At 43.8% G+C, this 27882-nt stretch overlaps 1 protein-coding gene across 15 annotated transcripts in view; it reads right to left on the bottom strand.

Moving 5' to 3' along the window:
- mtmr3 (myotubularin related protein 3) overlaps positions 1 to 27882 on the bottom strand; it is a 155531-nt gene that overhangs the window by 44222 nt on the left and 83427 nt on the right. For 14 of the 15 annotated variants that reach the window (XM_070887752.1, XM_070887754.1, XM_070887751.1 and 11 more), the window contains 6 exons: positions 20850 to 20932; positions 10856 to 11022; positions 7806 to 7902; positions 3963 to 4076; positions 1325 to 1524; positions 1020 to 1151 (listed from right to left, as the gene is read on the bottom strand). In XM_070887752.1, coding sequence (XP_070743853.1) covers positions 1020 to 1151; positions 1325 to 1524; positions 3963 to 4076; positions 7806 to 7902; positions 10856 to 11022; positions 20850 to 20932 — 793 coding nt within the window. Of the gene's footprint in view, positions 1 to 1019; positions 1152 to 1324; positions 1525 to 3962; positions 4077 to 7805; positions 7903 to 10855; positions 11023 to 20849; positions 20933 to 26871; positions 26935 to 27882 lie in introns of those variants that run through there. The other variant, XM_070887764.1, reaches the window with a different exon arrangement.

The following is a 27882-nucleotide window of genomic DNA, read 5'->3' as shown; positions in this document are numbered from 1 at the left end:
CCGGCAGGAAAAAAACTAATTTAAATAGTACCCGCCCCCTCCCACTTACAAAATCGGCGCGAGTGTAGGCTCTGCCCCCCTGGGCGCCGCGCCAAACAGACAAGGAGCTGCAGGGCTCTCCAGAATCGCAAGTTTTTTTTCCGGCGCCGTTTTAGGCACGAAAAACGGGCGCCCAGCTCGGAGGGGCGCCCGTTTTTTATCGTGTGATAACTTGGGCCCATAATTTGTAAACTTCCCTTTAAACCGCCCCCCCCCTATGCCTGATTTGTAACCTACGCCTGATTTTCTAAAGTGTAGACAAGGTTTTTTTGAGCGTACAAAAGTCTTCACTTACTCCATTCTAAGTTAGTTTGGAGTAAGTTTTCACTCACGAAACTTTGAAATCAGGCATAAGTAGCCGGACACGCCCCCTTTTGAAAAATAAATTCTGTTCCAAAGTGAAACTGTTCTAACTGACTAGAACTGGAGCAAACTAAATGACGAGAATTCCGATTTCTAAGATACTCCGTTCTACACCAGTTGCTCCTAAAAATCAGGAGCAAATCATGTGGAAACTTGGGGCCGTAATGCTGAATTATCCCACAGTGTGTGTTTGTATCCACTAGGAACCATCTTAAGGCTGCCCAAAGTTATGTCACATAAACCACTTGCAGCTAACACAGAAGGTAGATTTTCATCTGAGCAGTCCAGGCTGGATTCAAACCCAGGCTGCAAAAGTGAAAGGGAAGTACTTTAACTTATTGTGCCACCCAATCTTCCAAGTGTGTATATTTACCATTGTAAAATACCTGCAGAAATAATTCTTGTGAAATACTGACAGATATACAGTAGCCATGGTAAGGAGAAGAGGGAGAACCGTCATTTATTCAATTCTGTATTAATCAGTAGTCATTCTCTTAATCTGCCACTATTATCCTCCAAAGGGCTAGTTTGCCATTTCTATAAATCTTGGGATACAAGCTGCACCAGTTTCCAAATGTTCTATTCAGCACTATTTACATTTATATGCTGATACTTACCAGGGCATTCACACCCACCACCCTTTGCCCTGTTAGCCACAGCTGCTGCATATGACCTAGCATCCAATATCAAAAGCTTATGTGGTGTACTGCATAAATGTTCTACTCCAGCTGGATTATTCATTGAAGAATCTAAGATGAAAAAAAACAATTAAGCCTGGTTCACAGCAATTATAAAAAAGTATGCACAAAAGCATCAGATCATAAAAGTACAACAAAAAGGTGAACAATGTGACATTAAGCAAAAATACAAAATATATTATAGCTGCTCAGTAATAGCAAGAACAAACCATTACAACTCTTACCAAATTCACCATCAGACAGATCACTGCCATTAGGAAAATCTCGTATGCAGTTGCCATTGACATGTTTGGTGGAACTGCTGTCCATGGCACAAGCTTTTGCAACAGACTGGATTAGGTGTTCATCATCTGCATTCCTCCAACCCCACCAACTGACTTCCGGCTGACCACAGCGTGCAATCACTGCTCCGTTGCCCTGGTGCCTGATATACCAGAAAGAAAATACTTATAAAATATATAAATTTGTATTAATGGTAATGGATTCAATTGTGATTAACTTTATATCGAGATACTGGATGTTCACGTCTGAACACCAAAGAATCAAGGAGTGGATAGTATCAATTCTCCACACGTGAAGTTCTAGATCACAGCCGAAACAATGGAACTCAGGTGTGTATGTTTCTTTGTTTATGTAATTATTTTTTTGGGGGGGCGGGGGAAAGAAGCAAATAGGTGTTTTGTGCACCACATAGAAGCCAGTTTTAGAGCAGCAGTGGGATAGACCCAAGAACAAGATATCTACTTATCTAGTAATATTCTCGACCGAGTTATGTAAAGATCCATACAAAAGGATAAAATCCCCTTTTAAAAAAAAACAGGGGTATAATTAATGACTGGACCAAAGTGTGCTAGGACATGCTTTGTGCATGCAGTCTGACATTTCACTGAGTTCCCAATCTCGGTGGCACTGCTGAGGAGACATCAAAGTTGAGGCCAATCGCGCTCATGCGGAAGAGAAAAGTAGAAGGGAGTATCATCATAGATCTGTCCTCGTATATCTTCTTGCAGTAGGCTCAAGAGTGCCATTGGCAGTAGCTGAGAGCGGGTCATTGGTTGTTGGTCTGTAGTCCAAGAAGATCTTAAAATAGGGAGTTTGGAAAGAGAAGAGGATGGAGAGAATAACCTTAATCGGTTAGATTTATTGTTGTGGGATCTTATTGTGAGAATTTTTTGCCATATTTGCCTACATATTGGTCACTACACCTCAAAAGTAATTCATAGAGTGTGAAACACTTGCACCATCCAGATGACGTGGTATGATATATAAATTGAAGTTCTTTTTGTTTTAGATGCCGTCACAAAAATGATAATTGTTTTTAAAAAAAAAACTGCAAAAACCTAAAAAAAAACAAATGAAGTGTTATTTTTTAATTTGATGCAACTATGAACTTGACTAGTCATGATTTAACTTGTTGCAAACTGATTACGGTCATCTAAAGAATAGCTACAATACTGGACAGGTCAGGTCAGGTCAGCATAGTAATGTTTCAACATACGAGTGGTAGAAAGACGTTTCCGGATCAATGTTGTGCCAATAGAAGCACAAATACAAACAATTGCTCACAATGAGGATAAAGGAAACCTGAAGTAAATCAAATCAGTAACATATCAGCCCAGCTCATTCTTGTAAAACCAACAGCAATTGACTCATTGGCTGAGGCAGGACATAGGCCTGTCTTTTCATCAGCAGAAGAGTATGTATTGGGGACACACAAAAATTGACAAAATAAAACATAAAAATAAGAAAGTGTGCTTACAGCATTCATCTTTAGATTTAACTGCACTATCCCTGTAGTCTACACTTTTTAAAGAGTTTTTGTCAAGGGAGAATATGCCAAGAACAGTGTGCAAACAAATGGTTAAGAAAACCCTCCAACATATGCATATAGGTACAACAAATACCAAGAAAAAGTAGCATACAGTAGAAGGGCATGCAAAGCGTGCAACTTACTTTGCCTTTCTCTTTCATTGCATCCATCTTGTCTTTTGACTTTCTTTTCCGTTTTCAGTAGGTTATACATTAGTTTCACTCATGCAATGCAAGTTGAGAGTGCTCCACCTCTCAATTTTAGCTAACTCCTTGCTGGGAAAGAAGCAGCAGCAGTGCTGGTAGGTGACAGCCTGGAGAGGGAGCTGAACCTGAGGCAGCCAAGATGGCAGCAGTGGGGGAAACAGTAACAGAGAAATCTGAGAACGTTTCTAAAAATTGGGCAGGAAAATTCTCAAACATGGGGACTGAACTTCTTGTCAAATATCATTGCTGCAGAAGATGCTGAAAGCACACATACAGCGATGAGTCAATATTATTAAGTGAGCCCAAAAGTATTCAGATTAAAGCCAATAAGTCAGTTGGGCCAGCTAATAAACAGAAAACCAACTCACCAGAAAAGTGAAATGGTTTTGATCTTACTGAAGTCATAAATGACTGCACAAAGGACAGCCTGCAGATGGTTCATGAACTGCAATGCTCAAAAGGAACCCAGAGGAAATTATTTTCCAGGTTAAACAACATTCTGTAACTTCTCAGCAACACCAAGGTCTTGCACAAGGGATACCATGTGTGGACAGTTCCTGGTAAGCTCATTTTCAAAGGCATTCTATGTCTGGTGAGAAGAATTCAAATAGGAAGAAATGATGGAATTGTTTGAATTACTGGGATGATAGGTTACTGTTTTAAGTGGGAAGATGGACAGGTCTATGAATGCTACCCATAAAACACATTTCAATATTTGGTTTCATCATACAGATATTCCCCCACCCCCTCCAAAAACCACTGATCTGAATGACATGTTCAGATGGACACGTCGTACTATACCAGGTTCATTTTGACGGATCTTATCTTTGTGAATCAATTTTTCACCTGTACACAACACTTGGAATCCGTTTCCATGATCTAAAGTTTCCAACGCTCTCAAGCTCTTTATCAGTTAGCCAAGCTGGTACAAGTAGCTGCTGTGGATAACTGGCACATAACCTGCAATTCAAGACAAAATACTATTTTTAATCCAATGATTGTCATTTCATTTAGTAATGGTGACATTCAAAGAATATAAAAGGCAATACATGAAAAGAATCAAGTTTTACTTACATAACATCTCAGAATATAATCAGAGCACAGTTTATCACTCGAGAGTTAGGGATACTTAAGGGTAATTACATGTGTTGTAACAGAACATATTATTCCTCTCTTATACTCAGTCAGGAGAATTGGCACATGAGGAAATATATAAAAATGTTTCATCAGTATTTCAAAACATTTTAACCATGTAAAATAACCAAGAATATACAAATAAAGTAAACATCAATTATTATAGCATAGTTTCAATGAACTATGGGAACACATGTTAAAATCATCTTGCACGAGGAGCTGATGAGAAAGTTGTGGGTACAATTTAAAAGAATGTCAACATATTTAATTATAGATATGCAAACATCGTTGAGTCGATCCAACCTTTTTAAGCATAACACTCTGAAAAATGCATTTTGGAAAAAATAAAGTTTTGCTACTTTAATACATGGTTTTTGCTCATTTTAAGTATTCTAGTATTTAGTAGGACAGAGCAAGTTTTGTGTTATGTTCAGGGAAGTAATTAACTTAAAGAAACCAACATATCATTTATCATTTGGTTTAAATTAATGTATCAGATACCAAAATTAAGAAAATGTGAAGATAAAACACAAAGAGACAGCACCAACCTAACTTTCATCAGAATGATTTTCTAAGTAATGCGAAATAACTAAGGCAAACCTAACCTCACTTTCAATGGCTTGCAGTGACAAAATCTGCCTATTTGGCAAACACTAAGGGTCCAAGTTTCGGCCTGAGTTGCTCCTGTTTTTTGGAGCAACTGGTTTAGAATGCAGTATCTTAGAAATTGCAATTCTCGGCATTTAGTTTGCTCCAGTTCTAGTCAGTTAGAACAGTTTCAGTTTGGAACAGATTTTTTTTCAAAAGGGGGCGTGTCCGGCCACTTACGCCCGTTTTGAAAGTTTAGGCAGTGAAAACATACTCCAAATTAACTTAGAATGGAGTAAGTGTAGATTTTTGTACGCTCAGAAAAACTTTGTCTACACTTAGAAAATCAGGCGTAGGGAATGGGGGGGGGGGGTTTAAAAACATTAAACACCAGTTTTACAAATAAAGAGCCATCATTACTAATAAATGATAAATACATCAATAAATCAATCCCCAAAAAAATCAATAAAAAAAACATTTACCCCTCACCCCCCCCCGCCTCCCCCCCCAGTGTGTCTCTATCTCTCTGTCTGTCTGTCAGTGAGTGGAGGGGGGGGAGGGGGAGAAGGAGAGAGGGAGGCGGAGAAGGAGAAGGAGGGAGGAGAGAGGGAGGGAGGGAGAGGAGGAGGGAGGGGGAGAGGAGGAGGGAGGGGGAGAGGAGGAGGGAGGGGGAGAAGGAGGGGGGAGGGGGGAGGGAGGGAGGGGGAGAAGGAGGGGGGAGGGGGGAGGGAGGGAGGGGGAGAAGGAGGGAGGGAGGGGGAGAGGGAGGGAGGGGGAGAGGGAGGGAGAGAGGGAGGGAGGGAGAGAGGGAGGGAGGGGGAAGGAAGGAGAGAAGGAGAGGGGGAGGGAAGGGGGGGAGAAGGAGAGAAGGAGAGGGGGAGGGGGGGGGGAGAAGGGAGAGGGGGGGGGAGAAGGAGAGAAGGAGAGGGGGAGAAGGGAGAGGGAGAGGGGGGGGAGAGAAGGAGAGGAAGAGGGGGGGGGGGAGAAGGGAGAGGGAGGGGGGGGGGAGAAGGGAGAGGGAGGGGGGGGGAGAAGGGAGAGGGAGGGGGGGGGAGAAGGGAGAGTGAGGGGGGGGGGAGAAGGGAGAGGGAGGGGGGGGGAGGAGAAGGGAGAGGGAGGGGGGGGGGAGAAGGGAGAGGGAGGGGGGGGGAGAAGGGAGAGGGAGGGGGGGGGAGGAGAAGGGAGAGGGAGGGGGGGGGAGAAGGGAGAGGGAGGGGGGGGGAGGAGAAGGGAGAGGGAGGGGGGAGGAGAAGGGAGAGGGAGGGGGAGGGAGAGGGAGGGGGGGGGAGAAGGGAGAGGGAGGGGGGGGAGAAGGGAGAGGGAGGGGGGGGGAGAAGGGAGAGGGAGGGGGGGGGAGAAGGGAGAGTGAGGGGGGGGAGGAGAAGGGAGAGGGAGGGGGGGGAGGAGAAGGGAGAGGGAGGGGGGGAGGAGAAGGGAGAGGGAGGGGGGGGGAGGAGAAGGGAGAGGGAGGGGGGGGGAGGAGAAGGGAGAGGGAGGGGGGGGAGGAGAAGGGAGAGGGAGGGGGGGGGGGGAGAGGGAGGGGGGGGAGGAGAAGGGAGAGGGGGGGGGGAGGAGAAGGGAGAGGGGGGGGGGAGAGAAGGGAGAGTGAGGGGGGGGAGAGAAGGGAGAGGGAGGGGGGGGAGAGAAGGGAGAGTGAGGGGGGGGGGGAGAGGGAGGGGGGGGGGAGAGAAGGGAGAGTGAGGGGGGGGAGAGGAGGGGGGGGGAGAAGGGAGAGGGAGGGGGGGGAGAAGGGAGAGGGAGGGGGGGGGAGAAGGGAGAGGGGAGGGGGGGGGAGGAGAAGGGAGAGGGGGGGGGGGGGAGGAGAAGGGAGAGGGGGGGGGGGGGAGGAGAAGGGAGAGGGAGGGGGGGGGAGAAGGGAGAGGGGAGGGGGGGGGGAAAGGGAAGGAGAGGGAGGGAGGGGGGGGGGGAGGAGAAGGGAGAGGGAGGGGGGAGGAGAGGGAGGGGGAGAAGGGTGAGGAGAAGGGAGAAGGGAGAGGGGGGGAGAGGGAGAGGGGGGGGGAGAAGGGAGAGGGGGGGGAGAAGGGAGAGGGAGGGGGGGGAGAAGAGAGAGGGAGGGAGGGGGGGAGAAGAGAGAGGAGGGGGGGGGGGGGAGAAGAGAGAGGGAGGGGGGGGGGGGGAGAAGGGAGAGGGAGGGGGGGGGGGGGGAGAAGGGAGAGGGAGGGGGGGGGGGAGAAGGGAGAGGGAGGGGGGGAGGGGGGAGAAGGGAGAGGGAGGAGGGGGGCGGGGGGGGGGAGAAGGGAGAGGGAGAAAGAAGAGGGAGGCTGAACGGGCTGGTCTCGGCCGGGCCCAAGACTTCGGGTGGGGCATGCCCCTGGCGCCGAATTTACATGTAGGTGGCTGGGGGTCCGGGGGGGGGAGGGGAGGGGAGGGGTTTGGGTCGGGTCCGGGATCGGCGGCGGGGGGGAGGGGGGGGGTGTGTCGGGTGTCGGTCCGGTCTGGGGGCGGAAAGGGGGGAGCGCGGGTTGGGTCCGGGACAGGGAGAGGGGGAGGGTCGGATCGGGTCCGGTCCTGGGTAGCAGGAGTCGGGTCCGGTGGGGTGTGTCGGGTCGGAGGAAGCGGGAGGTGCAGCCTTATCCACGCAGCCCCATGAGGCCATTCGGCCAGGGGCTTCGGGCCCCTCCCACACAGTTTTGGGCACCTGGAGCTACTGCACATGTGCGCCCACTGTAGCGCGCATGTGCAGAGGTCCCGGCACTGCTTTCAGCGCAGGGACCTGGCTCCGCCCCCCACAGCTCGTGCTGCGCCACGCCCAGCTCCAGAGGACCTGCAGGGAGCCGGAGAATTGGTAAGTATTTTTTAGGCGCACTTTGTGGCGCGAAAAACAGACGCCCAGGTCGGGGCTGCGCCATTCTAGGTGCGGCCCGAAACTTGGGCCCTAAAGGTTAATAAACTAAAGAATTAAGTAATAAGCATCTGCAGGAACAACAATTATAATAAAGTTCTTACTTGTATTTATCGTTGATATTGGTGATCCTCCATGCATTTTGCATATCAAAGCACATTCGTTCCACCTCATTTTTAAATCTTGAAACAACATGCTCACCTGAAAAAAAAAAATTATGGATAGATTAAAGAAATCTACAGTGACAATTCAAGTGGCTTGTTCTTCTTTGCCTTTCCAAGCTATTTGCAAATTATTCAATTACAGGTTAAATCTCTCTTATCCAGCACCCTTGGGACCTGGCCTGTGCTGGACAAGGGATTTTGCCTTAAAGGTCACGTTAAATTAGATGGTACAGGTACTGAGCAAGGGGATATTGGGGCTGGGAATGCGGCAGAGAGATTGTGGTGGTGGGGGGGGGGGGGGGGGGGGGCGGGGTCAGGCCAGCGATTGTGGGAGTCGGCAGCGAGGAAGGACTTCAATTTGTTCATGTCGGAGCGGCCGGGAATGGTGCCAGATAAGGGAATTCAGGATAAGGGAGGGTCAACCTGTACTCAAAATATTTGAATTGCAAAACTTTAGGATAAATTGTAATCTATTGAACCTTCACTGTGAACAAGAAAATAGACTTATAATTGAGAGATCTACTAGATACAAGCACAACATTGAAAAAAAGCATCCACAACTTTCTCCACTCCTCCCTTGAACTCATTGACTCAAATTGGGATTATAGGGCTCAAGTTTCGGCCCTCCTTTAGAACAGCCCACCTCCGAGAGGCACGTCTGTTTCCTGGAAGAAAAAGTGCGCCTAAAGCCTATCTCGGTATTCTGCGATCTTTCTCGGGCCCGTTTCAGGTTGGCGCGGCATACTGGCAGCTGCGGGGGGTGGGGCCAAAGCGTGGCAACAAAGATCTGCCGGCGGGGGGGGCGGGGCTAGCTCACAACAACACATTTAGTGCCGGCAGCCCTGCGCATGCACACTGGAGTGTGCGCGCATGTGCAGTAGCTCCTCGCCCCCGAATCTGTGCAGGCTGTGTGGGAGGGGCCCGAAGCACGCCGTTCCTAGCCCTGGCTGAATGGGCTCCCCGCCGCGACCTGCGGGAACAGTGCCTGCCTTAACTGAAGAAGTTCTTTGCTGCCTGCACGTCGATGCAGAAGAGACAGAACGGACTTCATGTCAACAAGCCTCTCCTGAACGCCGTGCGGCAGCGCAGTGAGTTCACGGTCATGGCAAAGCAAATCGGCAAAGATTTGAATGACACAATCTCCAAACCGGAAAAGCTGACCATATTGGCGAAGAGGAAATCGCTGTTCGACGACAAAACGATTGAAATAGAGGAGTTGATGTACATCATCAAACAGCCTGAACAAGCAGATTGCACAACTGCAAGATTTCATCAGGGCCAAGGGCAGTCAGAATGGCCGACACTTGCAGACGCATTCCAACATCATAGTGGTCTCACTGCAGTCCAGACTGGTCTCCATGTCCAACGATTAACAGGGCTTTATCTGAAGGTTAACTGAATGCAATCCTGGAAGTTCTGTAATTCTGATTTTCCACAAACTTAATTGTGTCCCTGTTTCTTGCAAAAAAGAAAAAAAATCTTTCATCCCATCAGACCAGGTTGCAATTCTCTTCCCATAACCTACTAAAGCCACAATGACAACTTAGAGACTGGAAAGGGGATCTCTCAAATATTCCTTTTCTCCTCTCTGTAGAGAAGAGGTTGACCACTCCTGTGGGTCTTAGCTTTCGTCGGGAACTCACTGCCTGAGCCAACCACAGAATCAAACCCACATCCCACCACTCTTGCGGTGCAGTAGTTTGCATTTCCAACCGTTGCAACTTGCTGAACCCCAGGAGGTTTCTTCAGCTGGAAGTACTATAAAGAACAAAGTCTGGAATGAGAAAGGGCCATTTGAATCATCAAGCCTGCACCATCCCGAATCCCATGCCTTATTATTGTATCATGGAACAAGGAGGGAAGTCAGTAAGCATTTATTTACACACAGTAATGACGTTGTAGAAGAAATTGCGAGAGAGCAATGAGTTTAAGGTAAGTTTCTGGAGAGAAAATAATTGAAGAGTATGGGGAAAAGCTGGGTTTCTGGGGTTGAGATCATTTAAAAAGGGATGGGCTTGTTCCTAAACATGTGTCTGTTCTTCCCCCACCCCATGGTGTTGTGTGTTTTTGCATTAATTTCTGAAGAAGCAATTATAATGAGCTTTCTCAGTGGCTCAGCCATTTGGGGGTTTACAATGACAAAAGCTAAAAATGTATTGTTGTGCAGACAGCTTCAAATAATTTGATAAACTATACAAAAATCACTTGAGGGTGTAAAGATCCTGTGTTACTGTATGTTTTAAAGTACTTTATGCAGCTTTTATCTCCACCTACCTGTTGGGTGTAGATTTGTGTTAGTTTACCTAGGATTCTATAAAAGCAATCAATATGGTCAAGGAGGGGCAGTTCTGAAGCACGTCTGATTTAGCAATGCATGAAGCAGTAAGCTTGTAATCCAAGACGTATGTTCGGAGGGACTGGCTGAGATAGTTGGTTGTGATTAGGCATGTCAACAGTTAATTAGCAAATTTACTACGTCAAAAAATAGTTATGATGTGGGATGGTGTAATCATTTTCAAAACATTATAGTGATTGATTTGTTGGTTGATTTATTGATCATTTATTATTGATGATGGCTCTTTATTTGTAAAAGTGAAATGTTTAATGCTTGTAAATTTCCCTTCCCCCCCCCACCACCCCCCCATCTCTCGTTCCCTGCGCCTAATTTCTAAAGTGTAGGCAAGGTTTTCCTGAGCGTGACCAGTGTATTTCAGAAATACGAGTATGTATTTCAAATAATAATGATTTTGCGTTCCAGAGCTGCTTGCGTTTTCAGGTTTTGCACATTGCTGGCAAAGATTAATGTTGAGGAGAGAGAAGGAATGGGAAAAAAAATTGTTCACATCCAGCAACAAGTGTACATCCTGTCAGACAAGTTCTCAAATGTGATTCTGGACATTTGCAACTGTTTTGCTGTAACAGTATTTCCTCCCTCCCTAATTTTACATTTAAGTTATATGGAGAAATAAATGCACACTGCTAAACAATACCTGGTCGACACAAGTCCCCATGTTGCTCTTTTTCACTGGCATATACATCCATACACCAAGCATGGTAAGCAAAGGCAAAGAGGTCTTCTATCCTTGTAGGTGGCCGTATAACATTGTTCAGACGTTTTACCCACTCTTGACATTGTTCAAAGGTAGAAAATTGACACCTGTTTGTATTTTTAAAAAATCATATGAAATGTGTCAAAATCTTTACAGCAGCTGGTAAATAACATTTACTATTCATTCACATGATACCATGTATTTTACCATCAATATACCATTGAGCAGATTCCTTGTTAATGGGAATGTTCATCAAAGGAGACAACTCCTTAGACATGATATGGCGTCAGCCTTGACTCAATAGTAACACTCTCATCTTTGAGTCAGACAGTTCAAGCCCCACTCCAGACACTTGAGCATATAATCTAGGCTAACACTTCAGTGCAGCACTGAGGGAATGCTGTACTGTCTTTCGGATAAGACGTTAAACTGAGGCTTCATCTGCCTTCTTAGGTGGATGTAAAAGATACCATGACACAATCCGAAGAGTAGCATGGTAGTTTTCCTGGTGTCCGAACTAATATTTATTCCTTAACCAATAGTATTAAAACAGATTGGTTATTTATCTCATTGCTATTAGTGGGACCTTGCTGTGTGCAAATTGGCTGCCACATTTACCTACATTACAACAGTGACTACGCTTCAAAAGGTACTTCATTAACTGTACAGCATCTTGGGCTGACCGGAGGTGATGAATATAAATGCAAGTTCTTTCTTCTGTTTGTTGTTAACAGCAAGTGTACTGCTTAATTTTAGGAATTTATCTAAGCAAATTATAATGAAGCCAAAAGATGATTTGCTAATCATCCCAATTTTGTCTCAGGAAAAACTATTTTAAGTTAGTATATTTATATAATACAAGTTAATAAAGGCCTAGTTGATCCAGTCTCTCCTCATATGTCAGTCCCGCCATCTCAGGAATCAGTCTGGTGAACCTTCGTTGCACTCCCTCAACAGCAAGAACGTCCTTCCTCAGATTGGGAGACCAAAACTGAACACAATATCCAGGTGAGGCCTCACCAAGGCCCTGTACAACTGCAGTAAGACCTCCCTGTTCCTATACTCAAATCCCCTAGCTATGAAGGCCAACATACCATTTGCCTTCTTTACCGCCTGCTGTACCTGCAGACCAACTTTCAATGACTGATGTACCATGACAGCCAGGTCTCGTTGCACCTCCCCTTTTCCTAATCTGCCGCCATTCAGATAATAATCTGCCTTCCTGTTTTTATCCCCAAAGTGGATAACCTCACATTTATCCACATTATATTGCATCTGCCGTGCATTTGCCCACTCACCTAACCTGTCCAAGTCACTCTGCAGTCTTTTAGCGTCCTCCTCACAGCTCACACCGCCACTCAGTTTAGTGTCATCTGCAAACTTAGAGATACTACACTCAATTCCTTCATCAAAATCATTATTGTATATTGTAAATAGCTGGGGTCCCAGCACTGAGCCCTGCGGTACTCCCCTAGTCACTGCCTGCCATTCTGAAAAGGACCCGTTTATCCCGACTCCCTGATTCCTGTCTGCCAACCAGTTCTCTATCCACGTCAGTGCATTACCCCCAATACCATGTGCTTTGATTTTGCACACCAATCTCTTGTGTAGGACCTTGTCAAAAACCTTTTGAAAGTCCAAATACACTACTTCCACTGGTTCTCCCTTCTCCACTCTACTAGTTACATCCTCAAAAAATTCCAGAAGATTTGTCAAGCATAATTTCCCTTTCATAAATCCATGCTGACGTGGACCGATCCAGTCACTGCTTTCCAAATGCGCTGCTATTTCATCTTTAATAATTGATTCCAACATTTTCCCCACGACTGATGTCAGGCTAACCGGTCCAAAATTACCCGTTTTCTCTCCCTCCTTTTTTAAACAGTGGTGTTACATTAGCTACCTACCAATCCATTGGAACTGATCGAGAGTTGATAGACTGTTGAAAAATGATCACCAATGCATCCACTATTTCTATGGCCTCTTCCTTAAGTACTCTGGGATGCAGATTATCAGGCCCTTGGGGTTTATCGGCCTTCAATCCCATCAATTTCTCAAACATAATTTCCTGCTTTATAAGAATATCCTTCGGTTCTTCCTTCTCACTAGACCCTCGGTCCCCTAGTATTTCTGGAACGTTAATTGTGTCTTCCTTCGTGAAAACAGAACCAAAGTGTTTGTTTAACTGGTCCATCATTTCTTTGTTCCCCATTAGAAATTCACCTGAATCTGACTGCAAGGGACCTACGTTTGTTTTCACTAATCTTTTTCTCTTCACATATCTATAGAAGCTTTTGCAGACAGTTTTTATGTTCCCAGCAAGCTTCCTCTCATACTCCTATTTTCCCCCAACTAATTAAGCCCTTTGTCCTCCTCTGCTGAATTATAAAATTCTCCCAGTCCTCAGGTTTGCTGCTTTTTCTGGCCAATTTATATGCCTCTTCCTTGGATTTAACACTATCCTTAATTTCCCTTGTTAGCCACGGTTGAGCCACCTTCCCTGTTTTATTTTTACTCCAGACAGGGATGTGCAATTGCTGAAGTTCATCCATGTGATCTTTAAATGTTTGCCATTGCCTATCCACCGTCAACCCTTTTAGTGTCACTCGCCAGTCTATTCTAGCCAATTGACGTCTCATACCATCGAAATTACCTTTCGCCAAGTTCAGGACCGTAATATATTATAGATAGGACTGAACAGGAAAGCGGTGTTGGAAATCTACACTTGAATCAAGATGTGTGAGACATGGCTCGAGGATGACCAAGGCTGGCAACTCAACATCCAGGGGTATTCAACATTCAGAAAGGATAGACAGAAAGGAAAAGGAGGTGGGGTAGCGTTGCTGGTTAAAGAGAAGATTAACGCAATAGTAAGAAAGGACATCAGCTTGGATGATGATGTGGAATCTGTATGGGTAGAGCTGCGGAATACCAAAGGGCAGAAAACACTAGTGGGAGTTGTGTACAGACCACCAAACAGTCGTAGTGAGGTTCGGGACAGCATCAAACAAGAAATTAAGGATGTGTGCAATAAAGGTACAGCAGTTATCATGGGCGACCTTAATCTACATATTAATTGGGCCAACCAAACTGGTAGCAGTGCGGTGGAGGAGGATTTCCTGCAGTGTATTAGGGATGGTTTTCTAGACCAATATGTCGAGGAAGCAACTAGAGGGCTGGCCATCCTAGACTGGGTGATGTGTAACGAGAAAGGACTAATTAGCAATCTTGTTGTGCGAGGCCCCTTGAGGCATTTCTTTATTAAGATGGAGAGTGACACAGTTAATTCAGAGACTAGGGTCCTGAACTTAAGGAAAGGTAACTTCGATGGTATGAGACGTGAATTGGCTAGAATAGACTGGTGAATTATACTTAAAGGGTTGACGGTGGATAGGCAATGGCAAACATTTAAAGATCACATGGATGAACTTCAACAATTGTACATCCCTATCTGGAGTAAAAATAAAACGGGGAAGGTGGCTCAACCGTGGCTAACAAGGGAAATTAAGGATAGTGTTAAATCCAAGGAAGAGGCATATATATTGGCCAGAAAAAGCAGCAAACCTGAGGACTGGGAGAATTTTGTAATACAGCAGAGGAGGACAAAGGGTTTAATTAGGAGGGGGGAAATAGAGTATGAGAGGAAGCTCACTGGAAACATAAAAATTGACTGCAAAAGCTTCTATAGATATGTGAAGGAAAAAGATTAATGAAGACAAACGTAGGTCCCTTGCAGTCAGAATCAGGTGAATTTATAATGGGGAACAAAGAAATGGCAGACCAAATGAACAAATACTTTGGTTCTGTTTTCACGAAGGAAGACCAAATAACGTTCCAGAAATACTAGGGGACCGAGGGTCTAGCGAGAAGGAGGAACTGAAGGAATTCCTATTATTCAGGAAATTGTGTTAGGGAAAGTGATGGGACTGAAGGCCCATAAATCCCCGGGGCCTGATAGTCTGCATCCCAGAGTACTTAAGGAAGTAGCCCTAGAAATAGTGGATGCATTGGTGATCATTTTCCAACAGTCTATCGATTCTAGATGAGTTCCTATGGACTGGAGGGTAGCTAACTTTTTAAAAAAGGAGAGAGAAAATGGGGAATTATCGACCGGTTAGCCTGACATCAGTCGTGGGGAAAATGTTGGAATCAGTTATTAAAGATGAAATAGCAGCGCATTTGGAAAGCAGTGATAGGATCGGTCCAAGTCAGCATGGATTTATGAAAAGGAAATCATGCTTGACAAATCTGGAATTTTTTGAGGATGTAACTAGCAGAGTGGACAAGAGAGAACCAGTGGATGTGGTGTATTTGGACTTTCGAAAGGCTTTTGACAAGGTCCCACACTAGAGATTGGTGTGCAAAATTAATGGTATTGGGGGTAATGTATTGACGTGGATAGAGAACTGGTTGGCAGACAGGAAGCAGAGAGTCGGGATAAACGGGTCCTTTTCAGAATGGCAGACAGTGACTAGTGGGGTGCCGCAGGACTCAGTGCTGGGATCCCAGCTATTTACAATATACATCAATGATTTAGATGAAGGAATGGAGAGTAATATCTCCAAGTTTGCAGATGACACTAAGCTGGGTGGAAGTGTGAGTTGTGAGGAGGATGCTAAGAGACTGCAGGGTGACTTGGACAGGTTAGGTGAGTGGGCAAATGTATGGTAGCTGCAGTATAATGTGGATACATATGAGGTTATCCACTTTGGTGGCAAAACATGAAGGCAGAATATTATCTGAATGGCGGCAGACTAGGAAAAGGAGAGGTGCAACGAGACCCGAGTGTCATGGTACATCAGTCATTGAAGGTTGGCATGCAGGTGCAGCAGGCGGTGAAGGCGGCAAATGGCATGTTGGCCTTCATAGCTAGGGAATTTGAGTATAGGAGCAGGGAGGTCTTGCTGCAGCTGTACAGGGCCTTGGTGAGGCCTCACCTGGAATATTGTGTTCAGTTTTGGTCTCCTCATCTGAGGAAGGACATTCTTGCTAATGAAGGAGTGCAGCAAAGGTTCACCAGACTGATTCCCGGGATGGCAGGATTGACATATGAGGAGAGACTGGATCGACTGGGCCTGTATTCACTGGAGTTTAGAAGAATGAAAGAGGATCTCATAGAAACATATACAATTCTTACGGGACTGGACAGGTTCGATGCAGAAAAATGTTCCCGATGTTGGGGAAGTCCAGAACCAGGGGTCACAGTCTAAGGATAAGGGGTAAGCCATTTAGGACCGAGATGAGGAGAAACTTCTTCACTGAGAGAGTTGTTAATCTGTGGAATTCTCTTCCGCAGAGTTGTTGATGCCAGTTCGTTAGATATATTCAAGAGGGAGTTGGATATGGCTCTTACGGCTAAAGGGATCAAGGGGTATGGAGAGAAAGCAGGAAAAGGGTACTGAGGTGAATGATCAGCCATGATCTTATTGAATGGTGGTGTAGGCTCGAAGGGCCGAATGGCCTACTCATGCACCTATTTTCTATGTTTCTAATCATGCTTAACTGTACTTCAAAAATATTTTCAACAGAATTACAGTAACCCCCAGGCCACAGGCACAATGCACCAGTGTATACTCAATACTGTGATAGAATACAGATTGGAATCGGCAATTGCAAGTCAGTCACCGCAGGGAGCAGCGCGACAAAGGTGAACCGGGCGACTACATTTAACGTCACAGGAAAGCAGGGAAGTGATTGGGTGGTGAGTTTCTCTTTTCTTGGGCATTGCTTTAAATTAAGGGCCGGGATTAAAAACTAAATCTCATTAATTAAATACATTAATAGATGGCAGGGCAGGCGATGTGTTACCACTGTAACATGTGGAAGCTGGTGGACACCAATGAGTTCTACCGCGACCACATCTGCAGCAAGCGTCTGCAACTCAAGGAACTTCGACTCCACGTTGATGAGCTGGAGTCCGAGTTGCGGACACTGCAACACATCAAGGAGGGGGAGAATTACCTGGATGCAGCATTCTAGGAGGCAGTCACTCCCCTTAGATTAATTAATTCAAATTTGGTCCGTGGTCACGGACAGGAGGGTGTGACTACAAGTGAGGAAGGTATGGGTATCCAGGAGGTACTGATGGAGGAGCCTCAGCCCTTGTTCTTGTCCAACAGGTACGAGATTCTTGCTCCCTGTGTGGACGAGAACAGGGACTGCAGGCAGGATGAGCAAACTGACCACAGCACCGTGGTACAAGGGGCCATTCAAGTGGGGGAAGTAAAAAGAAACATTGTAGTGGTAGGGGACAGTATCATTAGGGGGGTAGATAAGGTTCTCTGCAGCCGAGAGCATGAGTCCTGAAGGCTGTGTTGCTTGCCCGGTGCCAGGGTTGAGAATATCTCCTCTGGGCTGAAGAGGAACTTGCAGTGGGAGGGGAAAGATCCAGTTGTTGTGGTTCAAATGGGTACCAACAACATAGGTAGGACAAAGAAAGAGGTTCTGCTGATTGAGTTTGAGCAGCTAGGGGCCAAATTAAAAAGCAGAACCACAAAGGTAATAATCTCTGGATTACAACCTGAGCCATGAGCAAATTTGCATCAAGTAAATAAGATCAGAGTTGAATACATGGCTCAAAGACTGGTGTGAGAGAAATGGGTTTTGGCTCATGGGGCACAGGCACCAGTACTGGGGTAAGAGGCAGCTGTTCCAATGGGACAGGCTTCACTTGAACCATGCTGGGACTAGTGTCCTGGCGAATCAAATAACTCTGGCTGTAGAGAGGATTTTAAACTAAATAGTGGGGCGGGGGGGGCGGGAGGGCTCAGGTGAGCGAAAATTTAAAAAGTCAAAGAGCAAGGAGAAGGCAATAGAGCAGGGTAGCACTGGGGAGAAATGATAACCAGAGCGTGACAGGAAGGGACAGAATGTATAAACATGAGTGTATCAGAAAGTAGGGTCAAATCAGGGAAAAATGGTAAAAAAACAAAATTAAAAACTCTATCTGAATGCACGCAGCATTCGTAACAAAATAGATGAGTTGACGGCACAACTAGATATAAATGGGTATGATCTAATAGCCATTACAGAGACGTGGTTGCAAGATGACCAAGGCTGGGAACTAAATATTCAGAGGTATTTGACAATTCGGAAGGACGGACAGACAAAGGAAAAGGAGGTGGGGTAGCGCTCTCAATAAAGGATGAGATCAGTGCAGTAGTGAGAAATGATATTGGCTCAGAAGATCAAGATGTAGAATCAGTTTGGGTGGAGATAAGGAATAATAAGGGGAAGAAGTCACTGGTGGGTGTAGTCTATAGGCCCCCTAACAGTAGCTATACTTTTGGACGGTGTATAAACCAAGAAATAATGGAGGCTTGTAAAAAAGTAACGGCAATAATCATGGGCGATTTAAATCTTCATATTGATTGGACAGATCAAATTGGCCAAGGTAGCTTTGAGGAAAAGTTCGTAGAGTGTATCCGGGATAGTTTCCTTGAACAGTACATTGCGGAACCAACCAGGGAGCAGGCTATCTTAGATCTAGTACTATGTAATGAGACAGGATTAATAAATTATTTCCTAGTAAAGGATCCTCGAGGAAAGAGTGATCATAGCATGGTTGAATTTCAATTTCAATTGGAGGGTGAGAAAGTTGGATCTCAAACCAGTGTTCGAAGCTTAAATAAAGGAGACTACAAAGGTATGATGGCAGAGTTGGCTAAAGTGGACTGGAAAAATAGATTAAAGTATAAGATGGTTGATAAGCAATGGCGGACATTTAAGAAGATATTTCATAACTCAACAAAAATATATTCCAATGAGAAGGAAAAACTTTAAGAGAAGGGATATGCATCTGTGGCTAACTAAGAAAATAAAGGATGGTATCAAATTGAAAACAATGGCATACAAAGTGACCAAAAGTAGTGGTAAGCCAGAGGATTGGGAAACTTTTAAAAACCAGCAAAGAACGACTAAAAAAAAAATAAGAGAGGGAAGATAGATTATGAAAGTAGACTAGCAAGAAATATAAAAACTTGGTAAAATAATGAGTCTAAAGGTGGACAAGTTCCCTGGGCCTGATGGCTTGCATCCTAGGGTCTTAAAAGAAGTGGCTGCAGAGATAGTGGATGCATTGGTTGTAATCTACCAAATTTCCCTGGATTCTGGGGAGGTCCCAGCGGATTGGAAAACCGCAAATGTAACGCCCCTATTTAAAAGTGGAGGCAGACAGAAAGCAGGAAACTATAGACCAGTTAGCCTAACATCTGTCATTGGGAAAATGCTGGAGTCCTTTATTAAGGAAGCAGTTGGCAGGACATTTGGAAAAGCATAATTAAATCAAGCAGAGTCAGCATGGTTTTATGAAACGGAAATCATGTTTGACAAATTGGCTGGATTTTTTTTGAGGAAATAATGAGCAGGGTGGATAAGGGAGAACCAGTGGATGTAGTGTATTTGGATTTCCAGAAGGTATTCAATAAGGTGCCACATAAAAGGTTACTGCACAAGATAAAAGTTCACGGGGTTGGGGGAAATATATTAGCATGGATAGAGGCTAACTAACAAAAATCAGAGAGTCGGAAAAATGGGTAATTTTCCGGTTGGCAAACAGCAACTAGTGGGGTGCCACAGGGATTGGTGCTGGGGCCTCAACTATTTACAATCTATATTAATGATTTGGATGAAGGGACCAAGTGTAATGTAGCCAAGCTTGCTGATGATACAAAGATGGGTGGGAAAGCAAGTTGTGAGGAGGACACATAAAATCTGCGAAGGGATATAGACAGGCTAAGTGAGTGGGCAAAAATTTGGCAGATGGAGTATAATGTGGGTAAGTGTGAGGTTATCCACTTTGGCAGAAAAAATAAAAAAGCAAATTATTATTTAAATGGAGAAAAATTACCAAATGCTGCAGTACAGAGGAACATGGGATCCTTATGCTTGAAACACAAAAAGTGAGTATGCAGGTACAGCAAGTAATTAGGAAGGCAAATGGAATGTTGGCCTTTATTGCAAGAAGGATGGAGTTTAAAAGCAGAGATCCAGCTACAATTCTACAGGGTATCGGTGAGGCTACACCTAGAGTACTGCATACAATTTTGGTCTCCTTATTTGAGGGGGGGATATACTTGCATTGGAGGCAGTTCAGAGAAGGTTCACTCGCCCATTTAAAACTGAGATCTGAGGGTTGTAAATCTGTGGAATTCTCTGCCCCAGAGAGCTGTGGCGGCTGGGTCATTGAATATATTTAAAGCGGAGATAGACAGATTCCTGAGCGATAAGGGAGTAAAGGGTTATGGGGAGCGGGCAGGGAAGTGGAGCTGAGCCCATGATCAGATCAGCCATGATCTTATTAAATGGCGGAGCAGGGGCGAGGGGCCAAATGGCCTACTCCTGCTCGTATTTCTTATGTTCTTATGTTCCCCATATGGCAAATTGCCACTCTCCGACAAGTAGAATCAAAAGTTGAAGAGTGCCTCAACCAGGTCTCTTACTCTGCATCTCCTTGCAACTATTTACAAATCAGCACCAAAGGCTACTTGTGTGCCATCAGGTTTTTTAATTTTGTGCGGTATTTTTCAGGGTGGGAAGGAGGAAGAAGAAAAAGGGAGAACAAAAACTCTTCCCAAATTAAATGATTTTTAAAGCCTTGACCAATGTAGCAGGAACTGCATCAAGTCCTAATAAATCAGTTAAGCACGTTTGTGGTTCTCATTGTGCAACTAATTCAGGTGCAATTACCCCAATATTCCATATGCATGCAGTCCTTGCATGATTAGTTTGTATATTTTATAGATAGCTTTCATAATGTCCCAATGGTTTGTCAGTAAATAGCTACAAACGCAGATGTTTTTCCATAAATGTGACATTAAAATATCTAAAAGAATACTCCTTTTAATCTAAAAGACACTTAGCATTATAAATATAATAAGTTAAAAAAATCTAGGAACAAATATAAAACTTTCTCCTGCTATCCAATTTTATGTACCTGATAACTTTGCAGTCTTTACAAGTTAAATGAAGCTGGAACATTTCACGGCATTCAGCATTTTCAATCAGCTGCAAAGGAACCTGCCAAAAAAGTACCAGATAAAAATAGGTCATTTTTCAAATATCTACGTCGAAGATAAGTCCTTTAAAGGTAAGCTACTGCAGATACACAAACTGTAAGTGGCACTAGGTAGAACCACATTTTGAGCCATCAGTTTCCAATGGGAACAAAAAAAGAGAAAAGTTTTGATTAGCAAACTATCGGTCTAAAGCTTTTTTTATACTGAAACGATAAAAATAGCCATTTAACAGCATCTGTTCTCTCTTTAGATAAACATACTCTGGAAGATAGCCCAATTAAAAATGATTATCCATTACATTTGACCAACTCAAGTGAAATTCCTGCAGGCTTAGTTCCCTTTCTTATACATTATGTAAATCTCTGACTTAGCATTGGGCCAAGGTTTTACCATATTTCTGAGATGAGACGGTGTACATGTATATTATGGAACCTTCAGCATAATTTCTTTTTACTTGGTGACCTCATGTCTTTGTCTCTTCCTGAGCTCCTTAATCATTTATATGAAATGTGAATCTGGTAGAAATATTGAAATGTATGAGGCTCAACCTCTGACAGTCAAAAAAATCCAAACCAATGTTATTTTAATTTTATTAAATTTAACATCTGTGCATATTTCTGGTCAGTCTTTTCCATTATAAGTTCCCACATCCACATTTAAAATGGAACTACCCATGTAGGTTTGTCATGCTGTAATTACAGTGGAGCAACATCACTGCCAGGAGGGTGTATTTGCAGCATTACAAGTTTACATGGGCAATTTCCAATATAGGCAAGGGTGTATGAATTTATAATGGAAATATATAAAAATAAAGACAGAATATATGGCTTTACAATGGGGACTGAATTGTGTCTGTGCACCTGGTCCAATTATCCTCCGACCTCTAACTTGCTTTATCTGAAGACTACCCGTGGTCTTAGCTCCTTGTGTGCAACACCACAGAAGACTGACTGGAACAGTATTAGTGCCACAAGCTTCCAGGCAGTGAGGACAGAAGTTTTGCAGAGCTAACTAAGGTTGCAGAGCACCAGTGAACTTGTCCTGAGGTGGCAGGGAATAGCCCCAGAGTATTCCTATGGCTACACTACCAATGGTTCAGTGGTAAAGGTTAATTCAGTCCAAACTTCTGCTTACAAGGAACAGAATTCTAGCTAACACTATCTGGTAGAGCGTAACAGACATAAGTTGTATGTGAAGCATTTGCCATATGTATTCTATGAAATAAAAAAGCAGTAATGCCCCAGCCCACTGAAATCAATGGACAATACTGTAATGGTAACGCCTGGTATTACTTGCTTGACAGTATGGTGCTGTTAACTCTTCAAAAGAAAATGACAAGAAAACCTGTTGTTCATGTTTTCTCCAGAGGTGTCACTGCAACCTCTCTTTCCTGCTTAAACAACAGTTAAAAGACATGCATTTCCTTTGACTAATGAACAACACCAAAAAAGATTGACTGGTATATGTAAAATGTTCTAAGACACGTGTGTCGCACTTCAGGTGCTACATTTTCACATTTGTGTGTCACACTGGAAAAAAAAAAGAAAGCTAATCATGTCTAATGTACAGGGAAGCATCAACAGAAAATGCCACATTGGCTTTAGGAGTCACGCTTAATGACAAAAGTCTCCCATGGTTCCGAGGATTTCGAGAACTGACCTGAATCTGGCACGGCAATGGCACATAATGGCCATAAAGAGGCATACCAAATTACATATAAGAGCACTTCAACAGCAGAATAATACATTGTATAGTATAATGCTCCTGTTGTTATAAAACAGTGCATCATTTGACCTACTGAGAGCAGTGCTACAGGATATCCGCTAGTAGTTTTAAAACTGAAAATTGAATATTGGATTGCCAAAATCAATAGTTTAGGCTGTTCTAACAAGTTACTAAACTGTGCTACATAGAAGTGTCAACTTGGCTCAGTGCAGCCCCAAATTCTTGCTTTTGAATCACAAAATTGTGGGTTCAGGCCCCACTCCAGGACTTCAGCACAAAATCTAGACATAGTACAGTACTGAGGGAGTGCTGCATTGCCAGAGGTGCTTTCTTTTGCCTAGACTTTAAGCTGCCAACTACCTAGCCTTTGGTTCTCCATTTGCCACACACTTCTGCAGCTGTCAATCTATTCAATCACTGCATGTCCTTCACCTTTGATGCCACTGTCCCCAGTAAAACCTTTATGTTGCTCCATCTTGATTGTCCCCTTGGTACAGTGCCCAACTTCAGCATATCTGGCACATAACCTGTTCAGCCATCCATCATCAGATCTGCATAGATCACATCAAGCACCATCTGGTTTCACTATCCTCCGCCAAAACCGCACACTACTCCAGGATAATCCTGGAGAGAAGATTAAACACCCCCTCTACTATCTCCTTAAACCCCTCTCCTCTACCACCTCAACCCTCACCTCCAACAAGCACGAGGAAGTCATGGACTCCTTTGTCACTGAGACTATCTGTTCAGCTCCTCTGCTGCTTTGTCCCCGCTTTCCTTGTCCACCAAGCTAAACCTCTTCCACGGTTCTCCCGTGCCTTAGCCTTTAACCTGTGACTTTCTCTAGTTTCTCTCCTATGTCCCGTCATGCCCTCTGAGTTCATCTTATCCATGAGACCCAACTTTTGCTCCTTTGACCCTATTCCCACTAAACTGCTAATCACCCAAATTCCTTTCCTGGTCTCCCTGCTGGCTGACATTTTAAATGGTCCCCTCTTAGATATTGCTTCCCTCCCTTTCAAAACCACCATTATCACCCTCCTCAAAAAAAACAACACACAGCCCCTCTGTTCTTACAAGCTACTGTGCCAACTCCAACCTTCCTTTTCTCTCCAAAGTTCTTGTACGTATTGTTGCCTCCAATGTCCGTACCCATCTTTCTCACAACTCCACGTTTGAATCTCTTCAAATCAGGTTTTCGCTTCTGCTACAGCACTGAAATAGCCTGAATCAACATTGCAAATGATATTTTCTGTGACTGTGGTGCACTATGGCTCATCCTGCTCTCGCTGCAGCCTTTGACACGGTCAACCACACCATTCTCCTCCAAAGCCTGTACCAAACTGTACAGCTCACTAGGACTACCTTAGATTGAAAATCAGTTATAAAGTACACAACAAAAATTTCCCTATAATGCTTTTGTGACTGGAAGGATGTTTTCAGTGGGGTTCCGCAGGGCTCAGTACTGGGTTCCTTGCTTTTTGTGGTATACATCAATGATCTAGATTTGAATATAGGGAGTATGATTAAGAAGTTTGCAGATGACACTAAAATTGGCTGTGTGGTTGATAATGAAGAGGAAAGTCATGGATTGCAGGAGGATATCAATCTACTGGTCAGGTGGGCAGAATAGTGGCAAATGGAATTTAATTTGGAGAAGTGTGAGGTAATGCACTTGGGGAGGGCAAATAAAGGAAGAGTATACACATTAAATGGTAGGCCACTTAGAAGTGTAGATGAACAAAGGGACCTTGGTGTGCTTGACAACTGATCCCTGAAAGTAGCTAGCCAGGTGGATAAGGTGGTTAAGCATAAGGAATGCTTGCCTTTATTGGCCGAGGCATAGAATAGAAGAGCAGGGAGGTTATGCTTAAATTGTATAATACTCTGGTTAGGCCACAGCTGGAGTACTGCATGCAGTTCTGGTCGCCGTATTATAGGAAGGACATGATTGCACTAGAGAAGGTGCAAAGGAGATTTACTAGGATGCTGCCTGGAATGGAGAATCTTAGCTAGGACAACAGATAGGATAGGCTAGGTTTGTACTCATTGCAACAGTGGAGGCTGAGAGGAGACCTCATTGAAGTGTATAAAATTTGGAGGGGTCTGGATATAGTGGATAGCAAGGGCCTATTTCCCTTGGTGGAGGGGTCAATTACAAGGGGGCATAGTTTTAAGGTGGTTGGTAGAAGGTTCAGAGGGGATTTGAGGAGAGGCTTCTTTACGCAGAGGGTTGTGGGGGTCTAGAACTCACTGCCCGGAAGGATGGTGGATGCAGAAACCCTCACCACATATAAAAGGTGCTTGGATGGGCACTTGAAGTGCCGTAATCTGCAGGGTTACGGACCTAGAGCTGGTAAGTGGGATTAGACTGGATAACCTCTTGTTGGCTGGCGCAGATGCGATGGTAAATAATTCAAGGAATTGAATATGGCCAGGGTGATCTCCTGGATTAGTTTTGATCACCTGGATGGGTCGGAGAGGAATTTTCCCAGATTTTTTCCCCCCAATTGGCTTGGGTTTTTAGCCTCTCCCAGGAGATCACATGGCTCCGGTTGGGGTGGAGTGTAGAATGTTGCAGTGCAGAGGATATTGCAGTTGTGTGGGGCGGACTGGTTGGGCCGGATGCTCTTTACCTTTCCGCCATTGTTCATAGGTTTATATGTAATCTTCAGGGCTGCTGACTGAGGGCCGTGGGGCTCTTTGTCGGCTGGCGCGGACACGATGGGCCGAAATGGCCTCCTTCTATGTTTCTATGTATATTACAGGTAATTCTCAATAAAATTAGCAAAAATGACACAATCCTCTTGTACAATCATACGCAAGACATGAAGTTGACTGATATGAGCAATTTGCATAGACATACTGGCCAACAGAATAAAATCTTACTTAAAATGAGGAACCACGTGTACTACACAACAGAAATCAGGAATTTACTTCAAAGTTGTAATCTCAGGGTTCAGGTGACAGTTTATAAACCCATTTAAGTATTAGTCTCAGGGTTTAAGATGTCCTGTAAACACAGCTGGATTACTGAGACTGGATTACTGCAAAAACAAGATACCTATTATTCCATATACAACTGAAGCCCACTTTTATAACCATAAAATTTAACAACATTTGTCATGTTTGTATTTGACTTTTGCATATACTGACAACTGGAATCTGCTCAACCGGGTTTCAAAAATCAAATTTTTCTCTGACTCCAGGCAGACTAGCAGACTTAAATGAAGTTATTTTGTCTTACAAAATATGCAATGTTGTGAAATATTAAAATGGCTGACCTGTGCTTTTCCAATTCTAGTTGCTTTAATGAGAAGATACTTAACAAAATACAAAGAATTGCACATTTTATTTCAAGACACAAAGTTAGTCCCTTCCCAAGTCCAATCATGTCTTTACTCAGCAAGTAAGACTTTTTTTTTAAATTGTAACCATCCCTGCTCAAGTCATCTTTGCATTAAAATAGATTACTACCATAATGCTTTATATTAAATAAGATTAAGGTGATCAGAACTCTTGAAAAAGTTCTTAATTAGACAATGATTGTTTCACTGTGGTGAAATGAGCTAGCTAACAAAGACAGTCAGCCTTTTTTTTTATTCGTTCTGGGATGTGAGTGTCACTGGCAAGGCCAGTATTTATTACCCATCCCTAAAGCCTGTTAGTGATGAAACTGGCTCACAAGGAATAATACAAAATGATTCAAAATACATTATTGATCTAGGTTTTTTTTTTAAAAAAAAGTTCCTCTGGCCTACGGTCAATGATGAAAAATATGATCTCGCCATCAATTCCTATAAGGGTATCCTAAAGGTCTGGAGTTAGCTTCTGATCCAACAGACCATGGTAAGGATCAATCTGAATGGAAGGTGGAAAAAATGGTAGAATGTGCTGCTAAGATCAAGATTTTAATGAACAAGTTCACTGGGAGGAAGTGGACTCCATAATGTTCTGGTAAGCTATAACACGGTAGAAGACATAGATAATATCATGCCAAATTCCTAAAAGTGCTCTAGGCAAAAGATGGGGCAACTATAATGGTATTCAAAACTGTACCAGGAATATACACACACGTTCAAGCTGCCCTTCTGAAACTAGTGAATAAGATTCAATTTGAGGTATGCATGCTCTTGATAGTTCACAGCATAGTTGTGGTTTCTAATCACTAGAAGGGGGATCCCAGCAATGCGTAAAACTACCATGGAATCTTGCCTAGATCAGTAGCTCTTGGGTTCTTTAGGTTTCTATGACATGCATGTTGGACTCTCCGGAGATCTGTGGAGTGATCAGAAAGGACAGGCTGGATTTCGCTCTCTTAAAGAATGCATATACTTATTTTATTGGAGATTGCAGAGTTCTGCGGAAACCCAATTACTTTAGTTTCAGTATCAAAAGCCTTTGACCTAGTGTTTCAACAATAAGCTGAAAGCTATGAAAGTAAATAAAGAAAGGCTTGGATTTATATAGCGTCTTTTACGACCACCGGATGTCTCAAAAGCGCTTTACAGCCAGTGAAGTACATGGCCAAATGTCGAATTTTGTAGCTCCAACCCACCAAGTAACAGATCCACCATTCAAGTGGGACATGGCATGTCCATGCTTTCACATTGTGCAGTGAGTTGTGCTGGTATCCAGTGCCCAACTAGCAAGTGCTCAAACTGCATTCATAAAGTCAACAAATGACTGCAATTTAATTGCTGTGCTTGCTATTTTGATCGAATAGCTTGCATTCAAATGGATGCTGAGAATGATGATGACACACAAGGGAAACTCATGATAGAATTCAGATTGTCATTTGTATATTTTGTTTTCCCCTGGTATGTTGCATATAATTGAATCTGCCTGATGTATGCAACAAAAGTTTTAAAACTCTTTATTATACTATAAATTATATTTCTATGTACCCAAGAATCCTGTAGCGCATTCAACAGAAGACACAATCTTAAACACTAATGCACACATCAGGCTGGGTGAGCAGCAGTTTACAGCTTAGTACACTCTAAACTTTTTCTTAAAATATCTAGTTTTCTTCCCCCAGTCACTTTCTCATTGTTTCCAGTTTTGCCTGTGCCACACAGCTAGAGAAGACATACAACTTTCTAGTCATTTGTCAATAATACACTAACCAACCATTAGGACTGTATGAGTGGCTCAAATCGATTTGCTTATTTTGACTTTTACCCCTCTTTAGGGAAGTGTTTCAGCTTAAGATCTCACTGTGCG

This window comes from Pristiophorus japonicus, chromosome 8, assembly GCF_044704955.1.
Source record: "Pristiophorus japonicus isolate sPriJap1 chromosome 8, sPriJap1.hap1, whole genome shotgun sequence".
Classification (NCBI taxonomy): domain Eukaryota; kingdom Metazoa; phylum Chordata; class Chondrichthyes; family Pristiophoridae; genus Pristiophorus; species Pristiophorus japonicus.
The sequence above is the reverse complement of the archived record's forward strand: the minus strand, read 5'-3'. Positions and strand labels throughout refer to the sequence as shown.